This window comes from Ochotona curzoniae, unplaced genomic scaffold (assembly GCF_017591425.1).
Source record: "Ochotona curzoniae isolate NIBS_2020 unplaced genomic scaffold, NIBS_Ocur_1.0 contig_430, whole genome shotgun sequence".
Taxonomy (NCBI): Eukaryota; Metazoa; Chordata; class Mammalia; order Lagomorpha; family Ochotonidae; genus Ochotona; species Ochotona curzoniae.
Genome location: NW_024466219.1, coordinates 25193720 through 25217280, shown reverse-complemented (window position 1 = coordinate 25217280; position 23561 = coordinate 25193720). Strand labels below are relative to the sequence as shown.

At 40.9% G+C, this 23561-nt stretch overlaps 1 protein-coding gene across 3 annotated transcripts; it reads right to left on the bottom strand.

The window, feature by feature from the left end:
* Positions 1 to 756: 756 nt before the first annotated feature.
* Positions 757 to 23561, bottom strand: RRP15 (ribosomal RNA processing 15 homolog). Of its 3 annotated transcripts, none has more exons than XM_040985682.1 (5): positions 23395 to 23561; positions 14783 to 15051; positions 12680 to 12777; positions 11614 to 11815; positions 757 to 2668 (listed from the first exon to the last, which is right to left on the bottom strand). In XM_040985682.1, the coding sequence occupies exons 1-5, from the start codon at positions 23537 to 23539 to the stop codon at positions 2525 to 2527; spliced, it is 858 nt and encodes a 285-aa protein (XP_040841616.1). In that variant the 5' UTR covers positions 23540 to 23561; the 3' UTR covers positions 757 to 2524. The 3 variants fall into 3 exon arrangements, with proteins under 3 accessions (XP_040841616.1, XP_040841617.1, XP_040841619.1); XM_040985683.1 differs by having other exon boundaries at positions 14783 to 15042; positions 23395 to 23555; XM_040985685.1 differs by lacking the exon at positions 757 to 2668 and adding an exon at positions 6018 to 6290.

Below are 23561 nucleotides of genomic sequence, written 5' to 3'. Positions count from 1 at the left end.
TGCAGTGACTTTGTAATTAAGGACGTGTACCCACATTGTGCAAACCCAAGCACAGGTAGCAGCGTTACATCACTGGCAGCCATCACAGGGGCAGCATTCAGGAAAAGGCCTTCGGAGTTCTCCCAAAATTTAAAATGTGTCTTTCTTTACCGGTTAAGACAAAAAATATTTTAAAGAACTTGGACCTTTTACAAACGTCTACTGAGCGATTTAGGGTCTAAAGGCTGACCTTTGAACTTATCCATCCAAAGATCCAACGGGATATTTTGCAGCTCTGAATACTCAACTAGTGCAGACTCTAGGTAAACTGAAAATAAATTCTGTACACCAACTTTATACTAACGGGCTAAACTACTACAACGACTGCTGACTGTTTCCAGCACTAAGCATCTCTGAATCCCAAGTTTTCAATACTAATAAACAATAACCAACATCAACACTACTTTACAAAGAAATAATACCTTCACATTATTATTTTCTACACTGCTTTTTACATTCAGAAAAGCAACTTCTTTATATTCTTTTATTTATAAAACTTTCTTTTCTTCAATGCTTATGTTACTGTCATTCTATGACAGTTATCAGAATCAACTCAGCTCTTAGATGCAATTCCAAAGACCGTAACATTAGGAAGAAGAAAATCCTAGCAGCATAACGTTTAGACAAGTGGAGCTGGGTGGTAGACTGCAGTTCTTCCTGCTCCCTCCTTAGAGAAATCAAAGATAATCCAGAGAGAATCACAATTACTTATCTCACTGGTATCAGACAAAATTTAACGTTGCAGGTGAAGTATTTAGGATAGAGGGGGCATTAGATTATTTAAAACATTCATGTAAAGACAGTTTCTCAAACAGGCTTGCTCTTAAATTTATATTTAAACATGGCGATATCTGCTTAAATAGTTTTATATACAAGATACAAAAGAAATACTAATAAACAGATTTCCACATGACCAGAATTATTTCATGCAATTTATATATACATATAACCATCTGACATAAGCCATGCCCAGCTTGTATCATCAAAAATATTCAGGAAAAAATTCTGCAAACTTTTTGGATGATGACTGAAGAACAACAAAAATATAAAATTTAATATTTAGTTCTGATGAAAAACAAGTTTTAAGTGTTATACATTTTTTCCCAAATTATCAACAATATTACACTGCAATATTATCTATTCAAACAGAGAAATATTACCTATTAGCTTACATCAGTATGTTAAGCACTCCTGTATTAACACTGAGGAATAACTGCTCACATTTATTTATATTGAAGTGACAAAACGGCAGTTACCTAATTAAATAAGAAACTGAAGTTCAAAAGATAGGACAAATACAAACATTCTGAGCTTTGCTGTTTTAAGAAGCTGATATCTTGGGTGTCTACCTTCCTTTACGATAACAAATACCAGAACATGAACTAATCTAACGTTAGTCACATAATACTCAGAGCACTCCAATGGGTTTGAAAACATAGCCATCTCTGCTCTGGCACACTGTTTCGGGGGAAGGTTACCCCTTCAATAGGTAACAGATGCAGTGCGTACAACTGGCCGGTAGAAGGGAACTATTTTTATTATGGAAATGATAGAGAAAGATTATACTTTTCCAAGATGAACAGATTACATTAATAAATAATTCCCTTATAAACTTAGATCTGGGGCTGGGTTTTGCAGGAATTTTGGAATCATACTGAACAGCCTTACTTTTCTCTTTTTACTTAAATACCAAGTCTCAAGTCAGAAGCAATATTCTGATGTAAATTTCCCTATTATAAAAAAAAAAAAGATTACCTCTTGTGTAACTTCATCATTTCACTGCTTGGGTTGTCCAGTTTGCAGAACAGGAAGGGAGTAAAGATACCAAATATGCTTCCTAAGAAAGCTCATCTTCTGCATAAGTTACACATGACAATTTCAAGCTCAATAAATCTTTAGTGAAAAAATAACTGGAAAATTAAGTGCATTTCCTGTTTGTATTACTTGGTATGAAAAAGGAAATAATATAAAAGTAGAAAGCTGGTACTAAACCTAATTTGTCCTGCAAAATCAAACATTTTAATTTCATTGCAAACGTTTTTACAACTTACCAAAAACACAGAAAAATCCACCACTCCCCAAAGCTAGATACACGATCTCTAAAGTGAAAGGCAAAAAACCCATTTACTTCAAAAAGCTCATTATACTTATGAACCAGGGCTGCATGCCTAGGACACTGGTGACGCTGAGACAGCACAGCACGGGCATGACCAATCTGTAAACATCTGACAATACTGGCACAACGCGGATCTTACTGAGTAAGCAGAAATATTCCTAGTTGCAAATGTTTGGAGGAACAATGCCTCAAAGTATACAAAAGTTCAAAATAGAACTTTACCAAAGTTTACATGTAAAGGGAAAACATCAAAGCTGGTAAAAGTGTTTTGGCTTTCTCACAAAGGGTATTCTTCTAATTCCCCGTCAGAGATCGGAGTAGCTTTGTGGAAAAAACACAGCAACTGCCAACTGTGTTGCCTCCATTGTTTTACACATCACAGTCACTCGCAGAGCCTGGTCGGCTGTCATCAGGCCCGTCACTCTCCTTGTCCCAGTCTTTCATAGAGGCTCCCATCATGAAATCGTCACGTAGGATCGTCCAACCTGGAGTTTCTTCTGGCTTCGCTTCAGGCTGAGGAAAATTATACAGTCAAAACATCCAGAAGTCAATCAATTCAGTTATAACAAAGTAAATTCAACTGAACAATGCAAACTTTTTAAAGTTTTGGTTTACAATAGGGAGAAATCAAAACAAACTATAAAGTGAGATTATATACTACAATCACATGTTAATTAAATATCTTTGCAACCCTGTAAAAGACACATGAAAGCTAAATGTGGGGGCAGTAGAGAAAAGTACAGTAAAACCTGGGTTTGATACCAAATATTTAAAATCTTTTAATAATTGGAACAGAACATGAACAAAGGTTCTTAAACTAAAATAACCCAAATAAAGACAGAAACCAATTCCATATTGTGCTAAGCATCTATGGATGCCTTTTTAACATTTTATACATATTTGAGCCAAATCTTGTTTATTCAGGTTATAATATTACTGACCCAATCATGTAATCAAAGACTAATCATATGCTAGAGTTACCAGTAAGCAGACAATGAATGTAACAGTCAATTCATTTTGGCCATAGAATTTTCCTAATACTATGTAGGTTAAGACTTACTTGGTGCAACAGTACCACCTTGTGGTATTAATTAAGTAATACAACATGTGCAATAATCAGATTTAGTATTCACTCCACATTTATCAAAAACCATCCCAAACACTTCTTAGTTTGGACAAAACAAACCTGCTGTCTCATGGAGCAGAAATACACAATTTTGGAAAAACCTAAATATGTGAGAATCCATGACATCTAACTGTTAAGTAGCGTTATCTTTAGCAGTTGACCAGGTAAGAGGCAATCCTTAAAAGATTTAAAGATAGCTGCAACAACAGATTATTTACCTGACACTATGAAACTCCCCATTATTTTACAAAAGATGGCAGTACCCATTACATTGAAAAACAAACAAACAAACATTACATTGAAAAACAAACAAAAACACTATTAAACACTATTATTTCCTGTCTTCCTAGGAAAAATTAAGCTTAGTTGTTGTCTAGATATAACCTGACTAGGCAATATATGATGCAAGTAATGGTCTTAGAATCAATACAGCCAAAGTCAAAATTCAGCACATTTCATTCTGTGATTTAATCATCACCAAGATTTAAAGATTATGTTGGGGTTTTTAACTGGCCGGGACTTTACTCTGTTAGCTCTGCCCTCAGACCAGGGAGGGTCGCCCCAAGAGGCCACTGGGCTTGTCTGGACAATAGGATGCTGGACTCTGCTGGGTATATGCTTGCAATGAAGGAATCTCAACTTGAACTGTGGTTATGCAGCAAGGTGGAAGAATCCACCGTGGATGGAGGGTTGTGGGAGGGGTGGGGGGAATCCCAGTACCTATAAAACTGTTTCACATAATACAATGTTACTAACAATAAAAAAAAAAAAAAAAAAGAAAAGAAATTAGGAAATTCTATAAAAGTAAAAGAGTACAGGCCTCCTTGCTTTGGCCTGGCTCATCAGGCAGGGCACGTGAGCAGTGAGCCAGCAGATGGAAGATTCTGTCACTCTGCCTCTCAAATGAATAAATCCTTAAAAAAACACAAAATAAAATAAAAAGGAAAAAAAAAAACCTTTTTTTTTTTTAGTAAACTACTTATAATTGTAGTTAGTAACATAAATTAAAGCCTATCTGAGGATTCTATGTAAAGGACATTTCCAGCAGAAATCAACAGACGTAAAATATGACCCTTAATCTTCAGAAATGGCACAAGAGCATGAATGGTTGCCCACTCCAAAAGGTACAATTACATCCTACTGACCCTAAGGAAAGGGACGCTCCCAATTTGGGTTAGAAGGTAATTAATGAGATGATAAATGCAGAGTTCCTTAAGAAAAAATAATTGCGTCTTTCTCTTTTCCGTATGATTTATTTTTATTGGAAAGTCAGATGTACAAAGAAGAGAAGAACAGAGAGGAAGATGTTCCGGTCACATATTCATTCCCCAAATGGCCGCAAGGGCCAGAGCTGAGCCGTTCCGGAGCCAGGAGCCTCCTGGATCTCCAACGTAGGTACAGGGTTCCAACGCTTTGGGCCATCCTCAACTGCTCTCTCAGGCCACAAGTAGGGATGGGGCCGCCCAGATACAAGTTGGTGCCCATACTGGATCTCGGTGTGTACAAGGTGAGGCCTTTTTAGCCACTAGGCTACCGTGCCAGGCCCAATTACATCTTTCTAAGAACTCCAGTCCTAATACTAGATGACACACTTTATTGATTCATTTTTTTCCTCTACTGAATTATTTTTGCTTTAATAGGTTCCTGCTCAAAGTGATCCTGTTGTGGCTTCTATTTCAACTGGCTATCCAAATACAACAGAAGAGTTTTTCCTTAATTATTTTGAGATTTATTTGAAAGGGAGAGTTAGAGACAGAGTGAGCCACAGCAGTCAGGAACTTCCATCTGCTGACTTACATTCCAGGTGGTCCCCAAGGCTAGTGCTGGGCGAGGCCAATGCCAGGAACCAGAAGCTTCTAAGTCTCGCATATTGGCACTGAGCTCCAAGCAGCTGGGCAATTTTCTGCTGCTTTTCCCCAGCAAATTAGCTGGGAGCTGGACCGGAAGTGGAGCAGCCTGTGGCCACAAGAGATGCAGGTGTTGCAGGTGGTAGCTTAATCCACAATGCAAACACCAGCCCCAGGAGTGAGTCTCAGAAAGCGTTCATTTAAGCAGCTGCCAGCCTTATGCCGACACAGTGTAAGCTATCACTTTCAGCAATATGGGTGTCAACTCAAGCCCCCCCAACTGCTCCTCCTTCAATCCAGTTCCCTGCTGGTGTGCCTGGAAAAGCAGGAGAGGAAGGCGCATGCATGTCTTTGGGACCCTACACCCATGTATGAGACCCAGGCGAGGTTCCTGGTTCCCATCAGCCTGGCCTGCTACTGCCCTGTGACTAATTGGGGAGTGACCCAGCGGGTGGAAGATAATACTGATTTTCCTCACTATTAATACCATTTCAGAACTGTTAATAAGTCAAAGTTAACTGAAATGTCTTAAAAAGCCAAATATAACATCTTAAGGAACCTTCTAACATAGGGTTACATACATGTTCATATTAAGAGTCTGAAGCATTCAAAATTTTTAAACATTCTGAATCTCTTTCCAGTTAGTCCCTTTAAAAAAATTTTTTTTTTAAATTTTCCTTTCCCCTCCTTGGCCCACGTCCCTGCCCTGCCAGTTAGTCTCTTAAAGCACATCTCTGCAGCTTTATTTGCTGTGTTAGATGGTATGTACAATACAGCCTGTATTTATACAATGCATTCATATGATGTTATACAGCATATAACATATGAATGAGTAGTTATAAAAAAATTGAGCCAAGGTGTGTCTTCTCATTAACGCATTTATTAAAAGGCTCAAAACAGAAAACACATGAAAAATATTCTTTAAAATTTTCAAATATCAACAAAACTAAAGTGTGTCTAGCAATATCAATGTCTCCAGTGAGCTCAACTAATAAAAATAGACTGCTACCATCACAGCTCCCTGGAGAAAAGGGTCATTCCAGTCCAGTCTCGGGACTCGGGGAGCCAAAGGGCGCCGGGGCGAGTCCGTGCCCAAAGGATAAAACAGTCAGTTCCCACAGCCACGTTCACAAACTTTAAACAAATATGCATCTATTTCTATCTGAAAGACAGAATTAAGAGAGAGACAGAGAGAGGGACAGAAAGAGAACATAGGTCAATCAGAAGTCAAGAGCTTCCCCTGGGTCTTCTGAGTGCACAAGTCCAAGGACCTGAGCACCTCCAGCGCCTGCCCAGGCCACCAGCAGGGAGCTAGACTGGTTGTGGAGCAACCCAGACTAGAACCTGTGCCGTTCTAGGGCGTTAGCATTGCAAGTGGAAGCTGAACCTGCTAAGCCACAGCACTGGCACCAACATTCATGTTCTGTAGCTTATAGTAATATATTATATGAATAAAAAGTAACTTCAAAAATATCTCTTCATTATTTTAAAAAGAGATAAAAGCAGTGATGGAGCCAGACAGGGTTAACTGCTGACACTAGAGCTGATTGTTAACCAACTCCTTACCCTGGAAAGTACTAATTAAGAGGAACAGAAACCAGCACCCATCTCTAAGAACTTTAATTTCTCTCAGGAAAAGTCAACTAATGAAATACAAAACAACTAAGAAAATCACCATTCTGTAACCTCCAACACAGAACTCTCTGAGGTGAGGATCAGTTAAAAGACGGACGGAGAAAGGTATATTCATTCCCAGAAACTGTTCTCTAACTCAGCATGGGGAGAAGGAAAACTGCACCTTTAACAGGCATATTTTTATATTACATTAACTAAATGAAAGACTAGCATCACTAAACAGGACATTCTGATACAATCTCTCTTGATGCACGACAGTAAGCACCCAGCATGAAATAACCAAACCAGAAAACGTTACTCTAAATATCATCAAGCCTTTAGTATGATTTTCCAGACACAGAAATAAACCACACACGTTACGAAACATTATGATAAAACAACTGACAACTCAAAACTAGGGTCTGATATAGATCTGGCTGAGCAGCAGGATCCCTATGGGTTCTGGGGTCCTGCAGAACTGCATATGAACCAGATCCCATCCGTCACTACCAATGAGACCTCAGGTACAGTTACCCTTTCTGTTTCACATCTCTAAAGCACGGTCCCTACCACTTCCAAAGGTATTATATAAAAACACCGTGCATGGTATCTGGCACAAAACAGACACCATGCAGTTTCAGTGCCTCCTCCCACTATCTTACGCTGACACCTGCCTTCTCTGTACCCACAGAATCCCCCAGCTGGGACATCTGCAGCCCCCTGATGCTGCTCTGTGCAAAGGTGAGCACATCCCAGCAGCACAACAGCATCCATTAGAAAACAAACTTTCTTGGTAAGTAAAATTTTATAGTTAGTTCAACCACAGCACACAACCTGGCAAAATCTAATTTTTTTTTTTTGGTAAGATTTGTGCATTACTAAACCCAACCTACCTAAAATGAATGTGTAAGATTTTCTCAAATCAAACCAGAATTCTTACCAAATTACTGGCTTATCTTTGATACTCAATAATTCAGATAAGCAGTAAAAGTCTTCTTTCAAAATTTACTAACGGAAGAAGTGATCTTGGAGAAGTAGCCTACGTATTGGAAATTCATGACTTTGAACTCAGAAATAATTGTGAACATGTCTGTAGCAATCGTGATGAGTCAAGCATCTGTTACACACTTGACATGTATCTCACTTGACTCTCCCATCCCCAAGGAGAGAATCGTTAATGCGACTACAGGTAACAATGCTTTGAAGCCAGACTATCTGATTCTAGAATCTGTGGCCTGAGCAACTATTGTTGCTCTTAATAGAGGCCATGCATTAGTCAACCACCCACTGTTCAGAACATGATTTTTACAAAAAAAATCCAATATTTAAAAATGTATTTTAACATTTATTCTTATTGAAAGGAAAATTTAGAGAGAAACAGCGACCCAAAGAAAGACATTCACTCCACTGTTTCACTCCCGGCCAACACGGCCAGGAGCCCCTTCCCAATACCCCGTGCAGGTGCAGGGTTCCCAGGCTGTGGGCCACCCTGTATTGCTTTCCTAGGACACAAGCAGGCCGTTGGATGGGAAGTGGGGCAGCCAAGACATGAACTGGCACCCGTATGGGATCACAGCACTTGCAAGGTGAGCATTTAGCCACTGAGTCATCACAGCAGCCAGACATTACGGGTTCAAATATACGGTACAAACTGCACTCAGGTAGGACCTTCTTTCTTTACAAAAAAAAATTGATCTAACAAAAATCCTACATTGGTAGCAGCTACAAACATTTGGGGTATTCCTTCATAGAGTGCTATGAAATACATAGCATTATTATTAATTTTAATACAACAGTAAAGATTTCCACAGCAATTCCATAGTGACCAGCACTTAGTCTTCATTCACACCTACATTTTGCCCATGTCACAACACTCCACGTACCGTACTGCCAAACATAAGTTCCCTTTGATTAGCAATGCGCTTTAATTCAGAAACGTTCCCCCACTAAAACTAAACAGCATATTTTAACAGACATTAATACAATGAGAAACTGTCTTTAAACTTTTCTCATCAACAATAATGTATACGATCCTGCTCATTCTCATTTCAAACTTGGCTGTCTTGCTTTTGTCTGAACTGTAATCTATTTAGGCATTTTCAGTAAACAAACATTCAGCTGAATTATTTAGAAAGTTGGAATTCCACACATTCCTACCAGAGCAGCTCTGGCGGGAGAGTAAAGCACCGCTGCCATGCCATGCAGGGGCGGCCCAAAGACAGCATCTTTCTGCATTCCCTCATGGCCTTCACACCCTAACGTCTATCTACAAACTGAACTATAAGAGTTGTTGGGGACCAGCAAGTCCAGTCGAGACAGCACCACTCTTCCCAGACTGCCTTTTTGAGAAGATCTCGGCGGATCTCAGCACCTGAACGCCTACAAAGTTGGAACACTAACAGCAATTTGGATTCTGAGTTTTAAGGTATCAAAGCCACTCAGGTATTTCAAAAGCATTCTCCATTCCCACTACTAAATAACTGATTATGAAATTACAACACTGTGTCCCGTATGAGAAAAGAGAAACATAGTAGGGTAACTTATCTCTGTGCCTGAGAGCTGAAACACAACACAAAATCACAAAAACAAGTAAATAACAAAAACTAGCATATTCCAGCAACTTTTTCCCCTAAGGATTTTTATTGATTCTTAAAATGTATTTATTATATTATATATTTATATCATGTTATATATTTTACATTATGTATTTATATTATTTATTTATTACATTTATTTGTTTTTGATCTATTGCTCTGCAATCACTAAGAGAATGCACTGAGCAGAAGTTAGCTAACATTTTCCCTTACCGCAGAATTTTCATTACAGCTTCCCTAAGACAAAATAAAACTTAAAATTGATGCCTGGCTTTTTCAAATACATGAAAATCTTCCAGAAACTTCGTATTTCAGGACAATTAACAAATAACCAATGCTTTTTCAACAAACTAAAAATATCCATTTGCTTCTGTTCCACCGTTAGGCTAAGAGAACTTTTTACTTCTAAGAGGCCTAAAAGAGTTTGAGGAAAAAGTAAAAGCAATCAAAACATTAAAAATGAAGAAAACGTTGGTTCTAAATTAGCAAAACATTGATTACTTTAACATACTGGATACCAAAATACTTAAGATAGGTACATGTTCTAAATGGGGGGCCAAAAAAGAGCATTCTTCCCTTAAAATTTAAAGTTGAAAAATTTTATGAATATTTCCTTATATAAAACATAAGCTTTTGTTATTTCCTTAAACAGCATCCTAAATGCAAATTAATCTTTTTCGAAGCCACTCAGGGTCAGCACTGAGACATCACGCAACGTGCCTTGCCGCTGGCTGCGATGTAACTTAGTTGGTCCAAGAAAAGAGTTAAGGCTTTGTACTAGAGAATTATTTCCAGATTAACTGACAACTAATTCTTTAAACCCAGAAACTTAAAGTTAACCTTCAGGGGGAAAAAAAAATCTGTAAAACATGCTATTCACCTTTCCCTACCTGGTAAAGAGGCCTCAGGGTCCTGAGAGCGAGGACCAGGAGGAATTCACTATTGATTGAAGAGCTAGCCTACTAAACTCCAGCCATTCGTGCATTTCAGAGAAAACACAGAGTGACATGGATAAAGAGAAGATTCTAAATGCTTCCAAAGAGTAAAGAAGCAACAGCGCTGAATCAATATTGGGGAAAAGGGAAGGAATCCAGGGCAGAAGGGGGTACAGATGATTAAGGCACAAGTAGTTTCAAATTCCTAAATAAATTATTTTCCACCACAGAAATCTATGTTACACTGATTTGTTATTGCTTCCATAAAAAAACAAAAACAAGCAAAAAACCACAAACTAGGCAGCTTGAAAAAAAAAAAAAAAGCAACTGACTCTCACACAGAAGCACATTATCTACATGATAAGGTCCTGTTCTCTCTGGGAGCTCCAAGTCACAGCAGCCCCACACCTCATGGCCTTCCTCCAACCTCGTGCGGTTCAATCAACCACCACATTGTGGCTCAGTTCGTTCGGCTGCCACTGGAGATACCAGCATCCCACTGCTGCTCTGTGGATCCAGCTTGCCTCTGGGGCACCTGGCAAGGCAGCGGCAGACAGCCCATGCACTTGGGACCCTGTCACCCACATGGGAGATCAGGACGGAGTTGCTGGGTTCTGCCCTCAGCCTGGCCAACGTCTGAAGTCATTTGAGGATTGAATCAACAGGTGTGACATCTCTGTCTTTTGTTCTCCATCATTTCATTTTTCAAATAAATAAGCAAATGCAAAAAAAAAAAAAAAATCCTCAACTTCCATAAAAGCTAGTACCAAGTATTGCTAAAAACAGATATTATTAAAGAAATTAATAAATAAAAATAGAAAATTTTGATATTCTAATGCAGAAAACGGCTCTGAGAAATATCACTTGTTCGAAAACAACCGTGATGATGTTTCAAAGATTTTTATACTGTGAGCAATTAGTTTTATGAAATCATGAAAAGAATTTATGTCCTCAATCTCTTGATCAGCCAAATATTACCAAGGATGACTTGTTACCAATATTTCTTTAAACTCGACTTTTCATATTTTAGGAGTCACATACCATCACAATTATCTCTGTGAACAAAAGTCTCAAATTGAATCTGTACACCTCTCACTTCGGCTTCTAAGACTTCAAAAAGCATAAATGGTAAAATTTTAGGTAGGAGACTTAGTAGCAGCTTTCACACTTAGCAAATTATCATGAAACTAAAGAGTTCAAAAATTAAACTAGGCTGTGGCCAAATTGGAATTTCCATAAAATCTAAAATGACTTGTAATTCTATGGTGTGATTTTTCCATCTCAAAACTCCTTAGTTTAGAGCTAAAAAGGCTGACACACTGAACTCTTTAAAAAGTGTTACCTGATTGGCTTTTGAGTTCTTGCCGGCTGAGCTCTTCTCATTTGCACGTCCATCCATTCCTCTGAGAACACTGATGAAATCTTTCTTGGAAACAGTTGATATTAACTTAGCACGCTTTCTAATGGAGCCTCCAGCTTCTTTAACCTTTTCATCAACATTCTTTTGATGTTTTTGAACAGCATTAAACAACTGTACCACACCTCTACAAAATATAAATGACCAGAACCACGCTGTTAAACAACCACCCTGCAACATGAACTCTACGGATGTAGGAACAGTTATTTTCATTGCTTAGGAAAAGGGCAAAGACTTACCAGGCAACCAAATCTAAGAACTGCACTCCCAGGCCACAAACAAGGAGCTGGATGGGAAGTGGGGCCGTCAGGACCAGAACCAGCACCCACACGGGATCCCAGGCGTGCAAGGTGAGGATTTTAGCCACTACACCATCGCGCTGGGCCCTATATTTTTAAATAGTAACTCAAATGTTTTTAAGTAGTAAGTCTCCCAACCTGCTGAATACTGTAAACACACAGAAAATGCTCTGTTCTCAAAAACGACTGCCCAAGTGGACCTGGCAATGGGTACCCAACGGCTGCCATACCCTGCTTTCTCTCTGGACACAGAAGCTTAGTGTTAATAACTTAAAAAGAGAGACAACAGAAAAGGACAGCATGAAGGTGCCATGACATGTAATATATTATGCCTTCAATGTAATACAAGGTATTTTTAATAATGTAATAAAAGAGAACAATAATCATCTAATGCTTCAAATACTGGTAACTATTATAAGAAAAATGCAGAAACAGGTCTGATCACACCGTTCTCGTGGCTATAAAAATAAGATAAATCGAAACAGGTTTATACCAAGCATATACTTAGCACATTAAATTCCTGCCTCAGGAGACATGCAATAGCTTCGGCTGAATTCAGTGTTGAATAGCAGGCTTAAATATTTATCATTTGGCTCTGAGAGAGCAGAGTTGAAGAAGCAAATCTGATGAAATATAGGCCGCTATCAAAGCTTTACTAGGTTTATTTTTTTAAAGGGCAAAACCAGTCTTACCTCGTCGCAATTCTCTGAAGGTTTCTCTCTGTTTCTTTGTCTTTGACAACATCTGGCTTTACTCTGCACAGCATCTCCCACTCCCGCTTCTTATCAAGCTGTGTTATAATAAATATTGTTAGGTGAAAGAATATTAGACACTTTGGAAAATGCAGCACACTTTGATATGATACTCTGAGAGAGGACAAAGGCAATAAATCATTCTGGTTCAGTCTGTCCTGCCTTTTCGGGGTTCAGCTCGGAGGCTGTGGTTAGCGCGCGGCACGTCATCCGAGAGGCACAGAGTGAGTTTCTGCCAGGGTCTCAGCCGGCGGGGGCCTGGAGAGCTGCCAGCACATCCAGCCTGCAGGCCGCGGCTGTGTGAGATGAACTGCCGTCACCAATCATCTCAGAGGAGCCGAGCAAGATGCCATCCAACCTCTTCAGTAACTACAGGGCTAACTACTGCTTCTCCTTACTTTCAGAATCTGACGTCTTCTTCGGCATGAAAGAATGAAGAAACGTGTACCAGTTTTTAAAATATCCTCTTATCCAGATATTTTTCTAACTATTTATTGTTCAGAAATCACTTAAACTCATTTCTCCTCTGTAAGCACACGTGATCAATACCCTTGCCATATATGCCTTGTCAGTCACAAGCTCACACAAACTGATTTTCACTTTTCATGCAAAAAATAGAAGGGGAACTGAGAAACAGAAAAAAATCCATTGACAACGTAATCTCATTCAAAATTGTCTGTGATGACTGTCCCGGTTGCAATCACCAGGCTACTCAGGTCTCCTTCTGAGACTAACCTTCCACCGAGCACTGCATATACTGAAAACATGGGGTGGGTGACACGGCATAACAAGTTAAAACCACTGCTTGCAGGCAGACAACACAAGCACTGGGTTCAGCCCCAGCTGCTCCACTTCTGATCCAGTTCCCTGCCAATGTACCGAGAAAAGCAGCGGTAGATGGCCAGTCCCTGGATCCCCGTCTCACATGGGAGACCTAAATGAGGCTCTGGACTCCTGGCTCTAGCCCAGCTCAGTGCCAGCCATTGTGGCCAATGGGGAGTGAACTAGAAGATGGAAGACCAATTCTCTCTCCCTCTCTCGCCTTCACTCTATGTCTTTCAAATTAATAAATCTTTAAAAATTCTTAAAATATATACTAATATGAGTGAGCCAGTTAACAGGAAGCTAGCAAGAATCCAAAGATTCAAAGCAGTAATAAAGACTAGTGGAGGGCCTGGTGCAACAGCCTAGCAGCTAAGTCCTCACTTTGCATGCACCAGAATCCTAAATGGGTGCTAGTTCTAATTCCAGCAGCCCTGCTTCCCATCCAGCTCCCTGCTTTTAGCCTGGGAAAGCAATCAAGGATGGCCCAAAGCCCTGGGACCCTGCACCCACATGGGAGACCAGGAAGAAGTTCCTGGCTTCCAATCAGCTCAGCTCCAGCCATTGCGACCAATCGGGGAGTGAGTCAGCAGGTGCAAGCTGCTCCTCTCTGTATATCTGATTTTCCAATAAAAACAAATACATCTTAAAAAAAAAATTTGTGGAAATAGTGTCTTCTTTTCTCTCTTGCTTTTCTGCTTTCACTTTTTATAAATAAAATAGTAAAATCAAAGTTCTCCTAGCACTACAAAATGTCCCCAGATAATTCATTTTAACAGTCATAAAATTTACTATCACTCTATGCCAGAAACGAAAACAAAACAAAACAAAGCAAAGAAACAAAAACAAAACAGTTCAAGTTTAAAATAGCTCTTAATTACCTGTAACTCTCAAGGAAAAATAAGTATGCTAAATACTAAAATAGCTTCTACTTTGAGAAGTACTCTTCTTTTTGCAGTAAAAAATAAGTAGCAAATACACTGGAAACCTGTAATATCTAGCATTAATGAGTAACTTTTCTTGTGGTTTATGTTATCTTGCTTTGCTTAGATGATTAAAGAAACTTAGACTAAGTTTCTAAACATAATGTTGGTTATCTAGCCCTATATGAAAAAGAAATTAGAACACTGACACGCCACCTGGACAAGCATGCAATGAACGACCTGGTACAGGTAAGAACAGACAGACAATCCTGTGCATAAGACAGCTGCTAGGATATACCTGTTTTCTTCTCTCAAGTCTTTCTTGCTTTAACTTTTCTTTTTCCTTCTCCAGCTTTTTATTTTTGACGAGAATGGTGGGTTTACTTTTAGGAATTTGCTTATTAAGGATTTTAGCCATAGCATCTGCCCAGCCCATATTAGTCCCAACACCTGACTCTGTGTTTTCATTTTCTTTGTCACAGGGTTCAGCATCGTCCTCATTGTCAGCATCCATAGCTTCATCATCAGAAAAGTGATCCTTTTCAGATCCGCAGCTTCCTACAGAACCTGAAAGGAATTAAAAAACAAAGACAAAACTTTCAACATGCTGGACAGAGGCTGCCATGCCAGCACCATACCCCTGGCACTCTCTGTGAAGCTCCAGCCCTTCTGGGCAGAGGACACTTGCTGAGTTGCACTGTTGCCGTGTTAATGGAGGAGAAAGAGCAGGACCATCTATGTCGCTGCCGTCAGACACCAAAGACCCAGATGAGCCGTCAGGAACAAACCTAAGAGCATATGCTACGTGCCTGGTGTTAAAGGCGACGATTGCTGCTCTCACAGAACCAAAACAGACTGCCACTCACCTACATGGACCTGACTTGTGTCAGTAAAGTGGCCAGAAGAAACTAATGAAGACAATGTGACACTGACAATATAAAACTTTATTTATTAAGAAACCTATACAACGCTACAAAACTAATTCTTTTTAAAGAATTTGGTTCAGCTATTTAAAGATTTGAATTTACGTGCAGAAAAACAATTTAAAAATCAGCCTCATATTTGCAAACTTTACTGTAACATAAAATTAGGCATTTTTTTGTGGGAGGTTCCTAATGATGGGCCCAAGACAAAGTTCTGAGTTGAAGATGAACATTTACAAATCAATTCTTGAATTTTATCACACAGAATCACCAAAATGACCTACATAGGTTATCAGCAGTTTAAATCATCGTAAGGTTTAAATGGCTAGGGTCAGAAGATTGGAAGAAACACCGGTGTAGTTAACAGCTTTGCCTGAAAATACATTTTCTGAGAAGCTCTGGGTCTTCCGGTTCTAATCCCGGCAGCTCCACTTCCCATCCACCTCCCTGCTTGTGGCTCCGGAAAGCAGTCGAGGATGGCCCAAAGCCTTGGGACCCTGCACCCGTGTGGGAGAAGTTCCTGGCTCCTGGCTCCAGATCGGCGCAACACTGGCCATTGCGCTCACTTGGGAAGTGAATCATCAGATGGAAGATCTTCCTCTCTGTCTATCTGACTCCGTAATAAAAATAAATAAATCTTTAAAAAAGAAAAAATATCAATCCTTGGTACAATGTCAAAACTGCAACACTGCCATCTAGTGTTCTGTCCTGATATATGCACACACAAACTGCCATAAATCCCAATTTCACATTTTTCAATTGCACAGTAAAGGCAGTCAAAAAGCCTTATGATCATCTAAGACACTCCAATGCTCCACTTCAAAACTCCAGCGACTTTCCTCTGAAATATTTCTCACCCAGCTTCACTACTACAACATGCATACCATGGACATGCACATTAAAATCAACAAGTGTTTCTAACACCATTTGCTCTACATTCTGTGCTGATCCTACCGATAATAATAATAGATCCAGAATAACTTGTTAAAGCTATGGTTTTTATTTTATTATTTTTAAGGTATTCTACCTAAGAGGTTTCGGGTCAGGTACACACCACCAATGGAAACACTGACATTGCTATATGAACAAATTTGAAATTTGATAAGAGGTCTATAAATAAATTTAAAATATAATAAGAGGTCTCTTGGCATGCTGAAAAACACAATTTTTTTCTAAGATACCAAAAAAAAAATACCACTAACCAATCAGAAATTACTGCATTCTATTAAGATGAGATTTGTTAAATTTTTCATTCACCAATCCTTTTCTGAGAGAGAGAAGGAAATGGGGAAGGCGGGGAAGATTATCTTCCACCCATCCTCAATGTCCACAGCAGCTGGGCCTGGTCCAATCCAGAGCCAACAGCCCACAGCTCAATCTGGGTCTTCCACATGGGTGGGCACAGGCCCAGTCAGCAACTTGGGTCATCTTGTGCTTCCTCCCAGAGTCCACATGAACAGAAAACTGGAATGGAACCTGAACTTAGGGTTCAAATGGGGGCATCACGGTACCGGATACCAGAGTTCCAAGAAGCATCTCAACTGCTGACTAACTGATCGTCCACACAGCAAGTCGAGCAGACAGATCCAGTGCTTTAGGGCAGAGAAGAAAATGATCAGACATGTGCAAAATACCTTTGAAGTCATCTGTGTTATATTTAATATGAATTTTGCATTCCATTTCAAAAATCTTGAAATTAAAAAAGGACTCCAAAGCATGGCTACCAGAACCAAAGACTAAAATTTCCAATCACAGCAACGCCCTAAATAATAGGCACAGGCCACAGGAGCCTACTGAGGGCTTCAGATGTGGTGAGTACAGTTGAGGAAGAGAATTTTTTATTTTAACCACCTTAAGCAGCCTCATGTAGCTTGGCCACGTGTGGCTAGAAGCTGCTACAGTGGACAAAGCAGGGATAAACCTCTTAGGTACAGACGGAAGGCATTTCTCATCTCCTGCTGCCGTTCCGCTAAGCCTCCTGACCCCTTTTAAACCTGTTACTTGTTCCTCAGCCAGATACTGTGAGCTGCAGACAGGAGAGCAGGCCCTTTTCTTTAGAAGCAGGACACAGTTTTAAGGAGAACCAAAGTTCCTCCATACGTACTGAGGACTCATGAATGACAGGCAAGAAAAGGAAAAAAAAATAAATAAATAAACCTCTAAACCTAAGTTCTTTTCTGAAGAACTCAAAGATCTTGGTAGAACAGACAAACCAGGTAGCCAACTGCAATATAAAGCTCTTAATTGTCCTGTAAGAAATGCAGTGAGGGGCCAGTAAACCACTTTTTGAATGCCACCTGGGATCAGTGTCAGTTCCCATCCAGCCCCCTGGGAAGGCACAGGATGATGCTTAACATGTCTGGTCCCTGCCATGCAAGTGGAAGACAAGGAAGGCTTCAGCTTAATCCAGACCTGACCGCTGTGGCTAAGCAGCCAGTGACGAGGAAAGGGTGGTATCTGACACAGGTGACGGAAAGTTTCCTTAAAAGGCAAGTTAAGTTTAACTATCTGTAGAAAGAAAAAGGCCAAAGATTCCACTTAAGTCACATTAACTCTTTCCTCAAGGGACAAGATCGCCAAACCCAAAACAAAAATATCCAAGATTTGAATTAAGGCACTGCATGGAAATAAAAATTAATGTAATCATGTCATAGCAGGCATCACAACCAGAAGAAATCAATGAGCCCAAGTGTTTGACAAAGTTCAAGGACACGAAATCCTTATAAGAATGGAAAGGAAGTTTAGATTGGCTGAAATTGGAAGCTCTGAGAACGAAGGGCAGGCGCTGTGGCACAGGAGGCTAAGTCACAGCTTGAGAGGTCCAAGTTCTGTATCATAGAATAGATTCCAATCCAGAATATCTGCTTTGGACCCTGCTTCCTGCTAACGCAAATCCTGGGAAGAAAATGCAATGGCTCAAGCTCTTGGCCCCCGGCACCCACATGGGCAGCTGAGACAGGAGTCCAGCCTCCTGACTTGAACCCAGCCAAGCTCAGGCTATCGAAAACATGTGGGGAGTGAATCAGCATATGCAAGTATTTCTCTATCACTCTGCCTTCTGGATGTATGAAAATAACTATGTTTAAGAATTGAGGCTATAAAAGCAGAACAGACATTTCATAACAGTCTCATTTGTGGAAAAGATGAGCTAACCCCGAAACTAACATCAAGCAATTTAACAGCTCCACATTTAAATGGCTTCGAGTAGGATTCCAAACTGCCTCTGCTCTTTCCCTCTACACTTACCTTAAGCTCTTACAGTTTTTTTTAATTAGCTGAAAGCAGGGGGAAGAGAAAGAGAAGACACAGAAAGGCAGACAGATGTCAAAATTGTATTACTTCCTCAGCGAATTGTTAGGATGATCAAATGGGATAACATGAGAAATGTTAGCACAAACCTAGGGGAAGCACAGCAAAGGGATCTAATAAACCTAACAATGAAAGAAAAGGAAAGGTATGGAAGGGGAGGGAAGGGAGAGGGCGGGGGAAGGGAAGGGAAGGGAGAAGGAGGGAGGGAGGGAGGGAGGGAGGGAGGGAGGGAAGGGAAGGGAAGGAGAGGCAGGGAGGAAGGAAAGAAAGAAATGACAACAGTAAAAATTTTACCTAAACATCTTGGTTATAGTTGAGAATTCCCATGCCAGAAAAGCCTCATATGCAGGGTAACTTTCATTTCATTTCACCAATAGTCAATGTTTTTACCTTACAGAATAGTAACAACTGGCACACATGTATTTAGAATCCTCATCACAGCACTTTTTTGAGTTGTTCTTAGCAACTCTATGTGCACTGATGTCTCTAAAGATCAGAACCATTAAAAACATCCCCCAAATCACAGTAACGGGGTGAAGTGCAGGGCTGTTGGATTTCTGAGATAACACAAGGTTTGGAACCAGGTTCACTCCTGAACAGCATGCTCTGAACTAACACAGCAGATACTCATTAACTTTTTACATCATTGTTTAACAAAGTTTGCTTTAAAATGGAACTTGTGTCTAAGCTTAGGTTAACCAGAATGGCCCATGTGCTATCCCATTCTGATTTTACTCAAGTGCACATAGCCTCCTAGTTATTAAAAACCCTAAAACTACTATTCCCCATTGACGTATAAATCATGTGTTCTGCTCAAGTCACATGGTCTTTCTGAAATTATTACTAAATTTAGAATATTAAAAAAAAATGATGCTTTACAACCTTTTAAAAAAAAAGCACTACACTTAAAAAAAAAAAAAAAATGAAGTCATCCCAGGCTTCCACAAAAATAGCCAAAACAAAGTGAAAGTGCTACCAGGGGACAACACTGTCAGCTGTGATTACACGTGCTATCTGGGCAAGCCAAAGCAGATAGCGCCCGGAAGGCATCTGTTTCCTGAGTCTGTCCCATAAATCGCTAAACCACTCAAGGAAGACTGCGATATACTTCATTTCTCAGGCATGCTCTTCAGCTATTTTAAGTAACCGAAATGATGAATGAGCCTATAAGCTACAGTCTGATGAAAAGCACATTTTTCTGCAAAGTTACTATATCTTTAATCTAACTTTGTAGTTTATCAAAAATGAAGGGATATCTCCCAGGACCTTCTAAACTGGCTAGTCTCCAAGTCCTGACTTGGAAGTCCTGACCATTTGTCATGTAGGTGATAGGAAAATGCAGGCTTTTTAATAGGCCAGAAAATCTGAAATTACCATCCTCCATACTACTTTCTGATTCACACAGCACACTCACATGGGCGGGGTCGATCAGATCAGGGCACTAGATGATAACCGAAGCTTTCAGTAACCTGAGTTTGACTTCCTGACTGTAAGAGTTTTTTATTCCCAAGACTACCAACCTAAAAGTCTAGCTGGCTTTGTGTCTGACCTCTAAGGTGTATCAATTCAGTAAATCTGAGTAACTCGGGTAATTCAGAAGCACAGGCTATCATCTGCCCCTCACAATACCTGACATCAAAGGTTATTTTTATGCTTTAATTTGAGGTGATTTACTACCTAAAGAAGCTGTTTCTTTTGTATTTTTTTTAAGTCTGTGAACTGAAGAATCAAATATATAATATATAATATATTAAAACCTTTAAAAATGGACCAATTTGGTAAACTCAAGATAACTCAGGTAATACTATCCTTCCCTTTACAAGATACTCAGAAAAGGCAGACTGAGCATTTTACCTTCCAGATATCTGATTCATGGTCACCTAGGATTTTACCATGACACAACTGAAAAGTATTAAAATGTATCAACTATTTCATGAAATCTATCTCCCCCACCAATGTAGATAACCCAGTTAAAATCCAAGCATAAGACTCTCCCTCCTCCTGATAAAACGAGTCAGTGCTCTTTAACATGTCGATGGCCTGCCCTGACTCTCCGTGGGTACGGAGCCTCCGACTTCACACTCTTTGTACCATAATCTAAGCTTTTGAGAATATCTACCAAGGCTACAGAAACACATCTGAAGCAGAAAAGTTGTTTCTATGAGCTACTTCTCAGAAACGAATGATTTCATGAGAGAAAAAACAGCAATTACAGCCAATTCCTCATTATCAAACAACAAAATATGAAATAAATTAAAGAAAAATGCACCATCTTTCATTTTTAAGATAAAACTATTTACTTGAAAGTTACAAGGAGAAGGAAGAAGGGCGAGAGGAAAGGAGGAAGGGTGCACAGGAGGGAAGCAGGAAAGGAGAGAAGGAGGAGAGAGGGAGAGAAGAAGTGAGGCAGGGAGCAAGACGGAGAGAGAGGGAGAGATCTCCATCTTTAGTTCGCTCCCCCAGCAGTGAGGGCTGAGCCTAGCTGAAGCCAGCTTGCTATGAGGGGCTCCCACCCGGCTGGCAGAGGTTCAAGAACTTGGGCCATTTCCTACCGCATCAGCATGGAGCTGGATCAGCAGTGGAGCAGCCAGCACAAGTGCCATGTCACGCTGGCTTTGCAAGCAGCAGCTTTACCTGCCATGCCACAACACAAGTACAACAATATCTTATCTTTAACCAATGGGTCTACATTACTTATTTATTAAAGTCTTCTTTATTATTTATTTCTATTTCAGTAAAAGCCTAAAAATGGAGACATATACATTGAAACTACAGAATCGCTGTTTAAGCCAAAGTTAAGAAAGAGAGAACATTATAGCAAAGAAACAGCCTAGGTACTGCTAGGGGAGGGGAGAGTGGAGAGGGAACAGGCGAAGGGATGGGAACCCTGCGTTCAAAAAATCAGAGTTTAGGGTGATTGTTACACTGTGATAGCTTAAGTTGCTGGCTTAAGAGCCTACAGCCCGGATTGGGTCCTGCCTCCAGTCCCCATTCAGTTTTCTCCTAGCACACGCACTGGGACACAGCAGATGACTCCCCAGGTACTGGCGTCCCTGTCAGTCACCCACATGAGATACCTGGCTCCAGCTTTCGGACTGGCCCACCCTCGGCTGTTGCAGGCATTTGGGAAGTGAACCAGCAGATGAGAGACATCTGTTTGTCTGCCCTTTAAGCAAACTGAGCAAACTTCAGAAACAAGCACATAGACAAACTAGGAGGACTCTGACGTAAAACCTGAGCAATGACAAGACGTGAGGCCTGAGAAGGAAGCAGTGTCGGACCCCACCCTGCAGCTCACAAGGAGAGGTCACCCATCTGCCGTGCTCACAGGTTCTGCCCGTAAGATTAGAAATATTAAAAACAAAATGGATCTTTCACATTGGTAGTTCAAGAAACAATGCCTAGGGGAACAAACAGGGGAACCGGCAAAAGTTCATGGGAAATGAAATAAAAAAGACAGTGCCACACAGGAGTCCGGCCTCCCAGCTAAAACCCCAACATCCCATAGTGGAACGCCAGGGGCGCTCACCCCACTCTCAACTCCAGCTTCGTGCTAACATAAACCTCAGGGGACAGCAGGTGCCGCTTCAGCCCTAGTTACCCACAGAGAGACAGGGATTCAGTTCCTTCCTCGGGCCACCGCAGGCCCCTGGGGCAGGACCTAGCACGTCGACACACTGTCTCTAGAAAATACTGGTTTTGAAAAACAACGCACATATCCCCCCAACTTTTTGAACTTCACTCTTGTTATAGGCTATACATATGGCAAACGTAAGTTTAAACAGATGTAGGGAAGAACTAAGGCCATGGCAACAGGAGAAACGGACACAGGCAAGGGGGAGAAGAAAGGAGGAGAGCCCCCTGGACAGTGCCACCATTCTCGGAGACCAAGGTGGCTTCGAGAAAGGAAACTGCGACGCTAGCTTTACAAATATTACATCTGAAACAACAAAGCACACACAAATAACTCAGGTGAGGGTATCCTCGTCATCCTTAATTCTGAATTTTACCAAAAATAATTCAATTACAGGCAGGAAGTGAGGAAAAACAGGTAACACGCTGTTATCTGTGGATGGTAAGTTTTCTCCTAGGAAACTTTTTTCTTTTTTTTTGCAGCAAAGTATAATAAAAATTTTCCTTTAATTCCAAGTATCCATCATGTCTCTGAAGCACCTTCCTGCGGGCTAAGGAGTCTGGACATTTTTCTGAGATGCCAGGGTCACTCACAGTCAGGGATATGATCAAACGCATTACAAAAAGACTGGGAGCGCCTTGTGGGATGGGCTGATGCACAGGGGCGGCGGCAGCGAGGCAGTGGGCAGGCCGGGGCTGCCTGCAACTTGAAAATCACGCTTAGGAGAGAGGCAGCACGGATACTCCAAGGAAGAAACCGTGGAAATACTCGGGACTGAACAGAAACGTCTTAAGGAAACGGAGTTCCCAGCAGCGGCTGGCACCGACACCATCGCAGCCGCTGCGGTCTCCCACACCTTCCCTCTCACCCCCCATCTGGCCTGCTGCCCCTGGCTCCCTGGGAGATCCTACAGCAGTCCTCCGCGGTACCCCGTAAGCCTCGGCGTCCCCCAACACCCCGCAGCACCAAAGCCCAGACAGCTGGCCGCAAACGCCATCGCACCCCACGACCTCCGCCCGCCCCAGCGCAGCCTTATCCCAGTACCTCCGCTGTCGGAAGCACCTTTGACCTCCTCTTCCAGCTCCGACGGCAAGACTTTGGCTATCATTTTCACCTTCTTCTTCTTCTTTAGGGACTTTTTCAGCTTTTTCCCCGCACTCACACGTGAGTCCTCCACGGACGCAGCCATCTTTCCTTACCGGAAGTGTGCT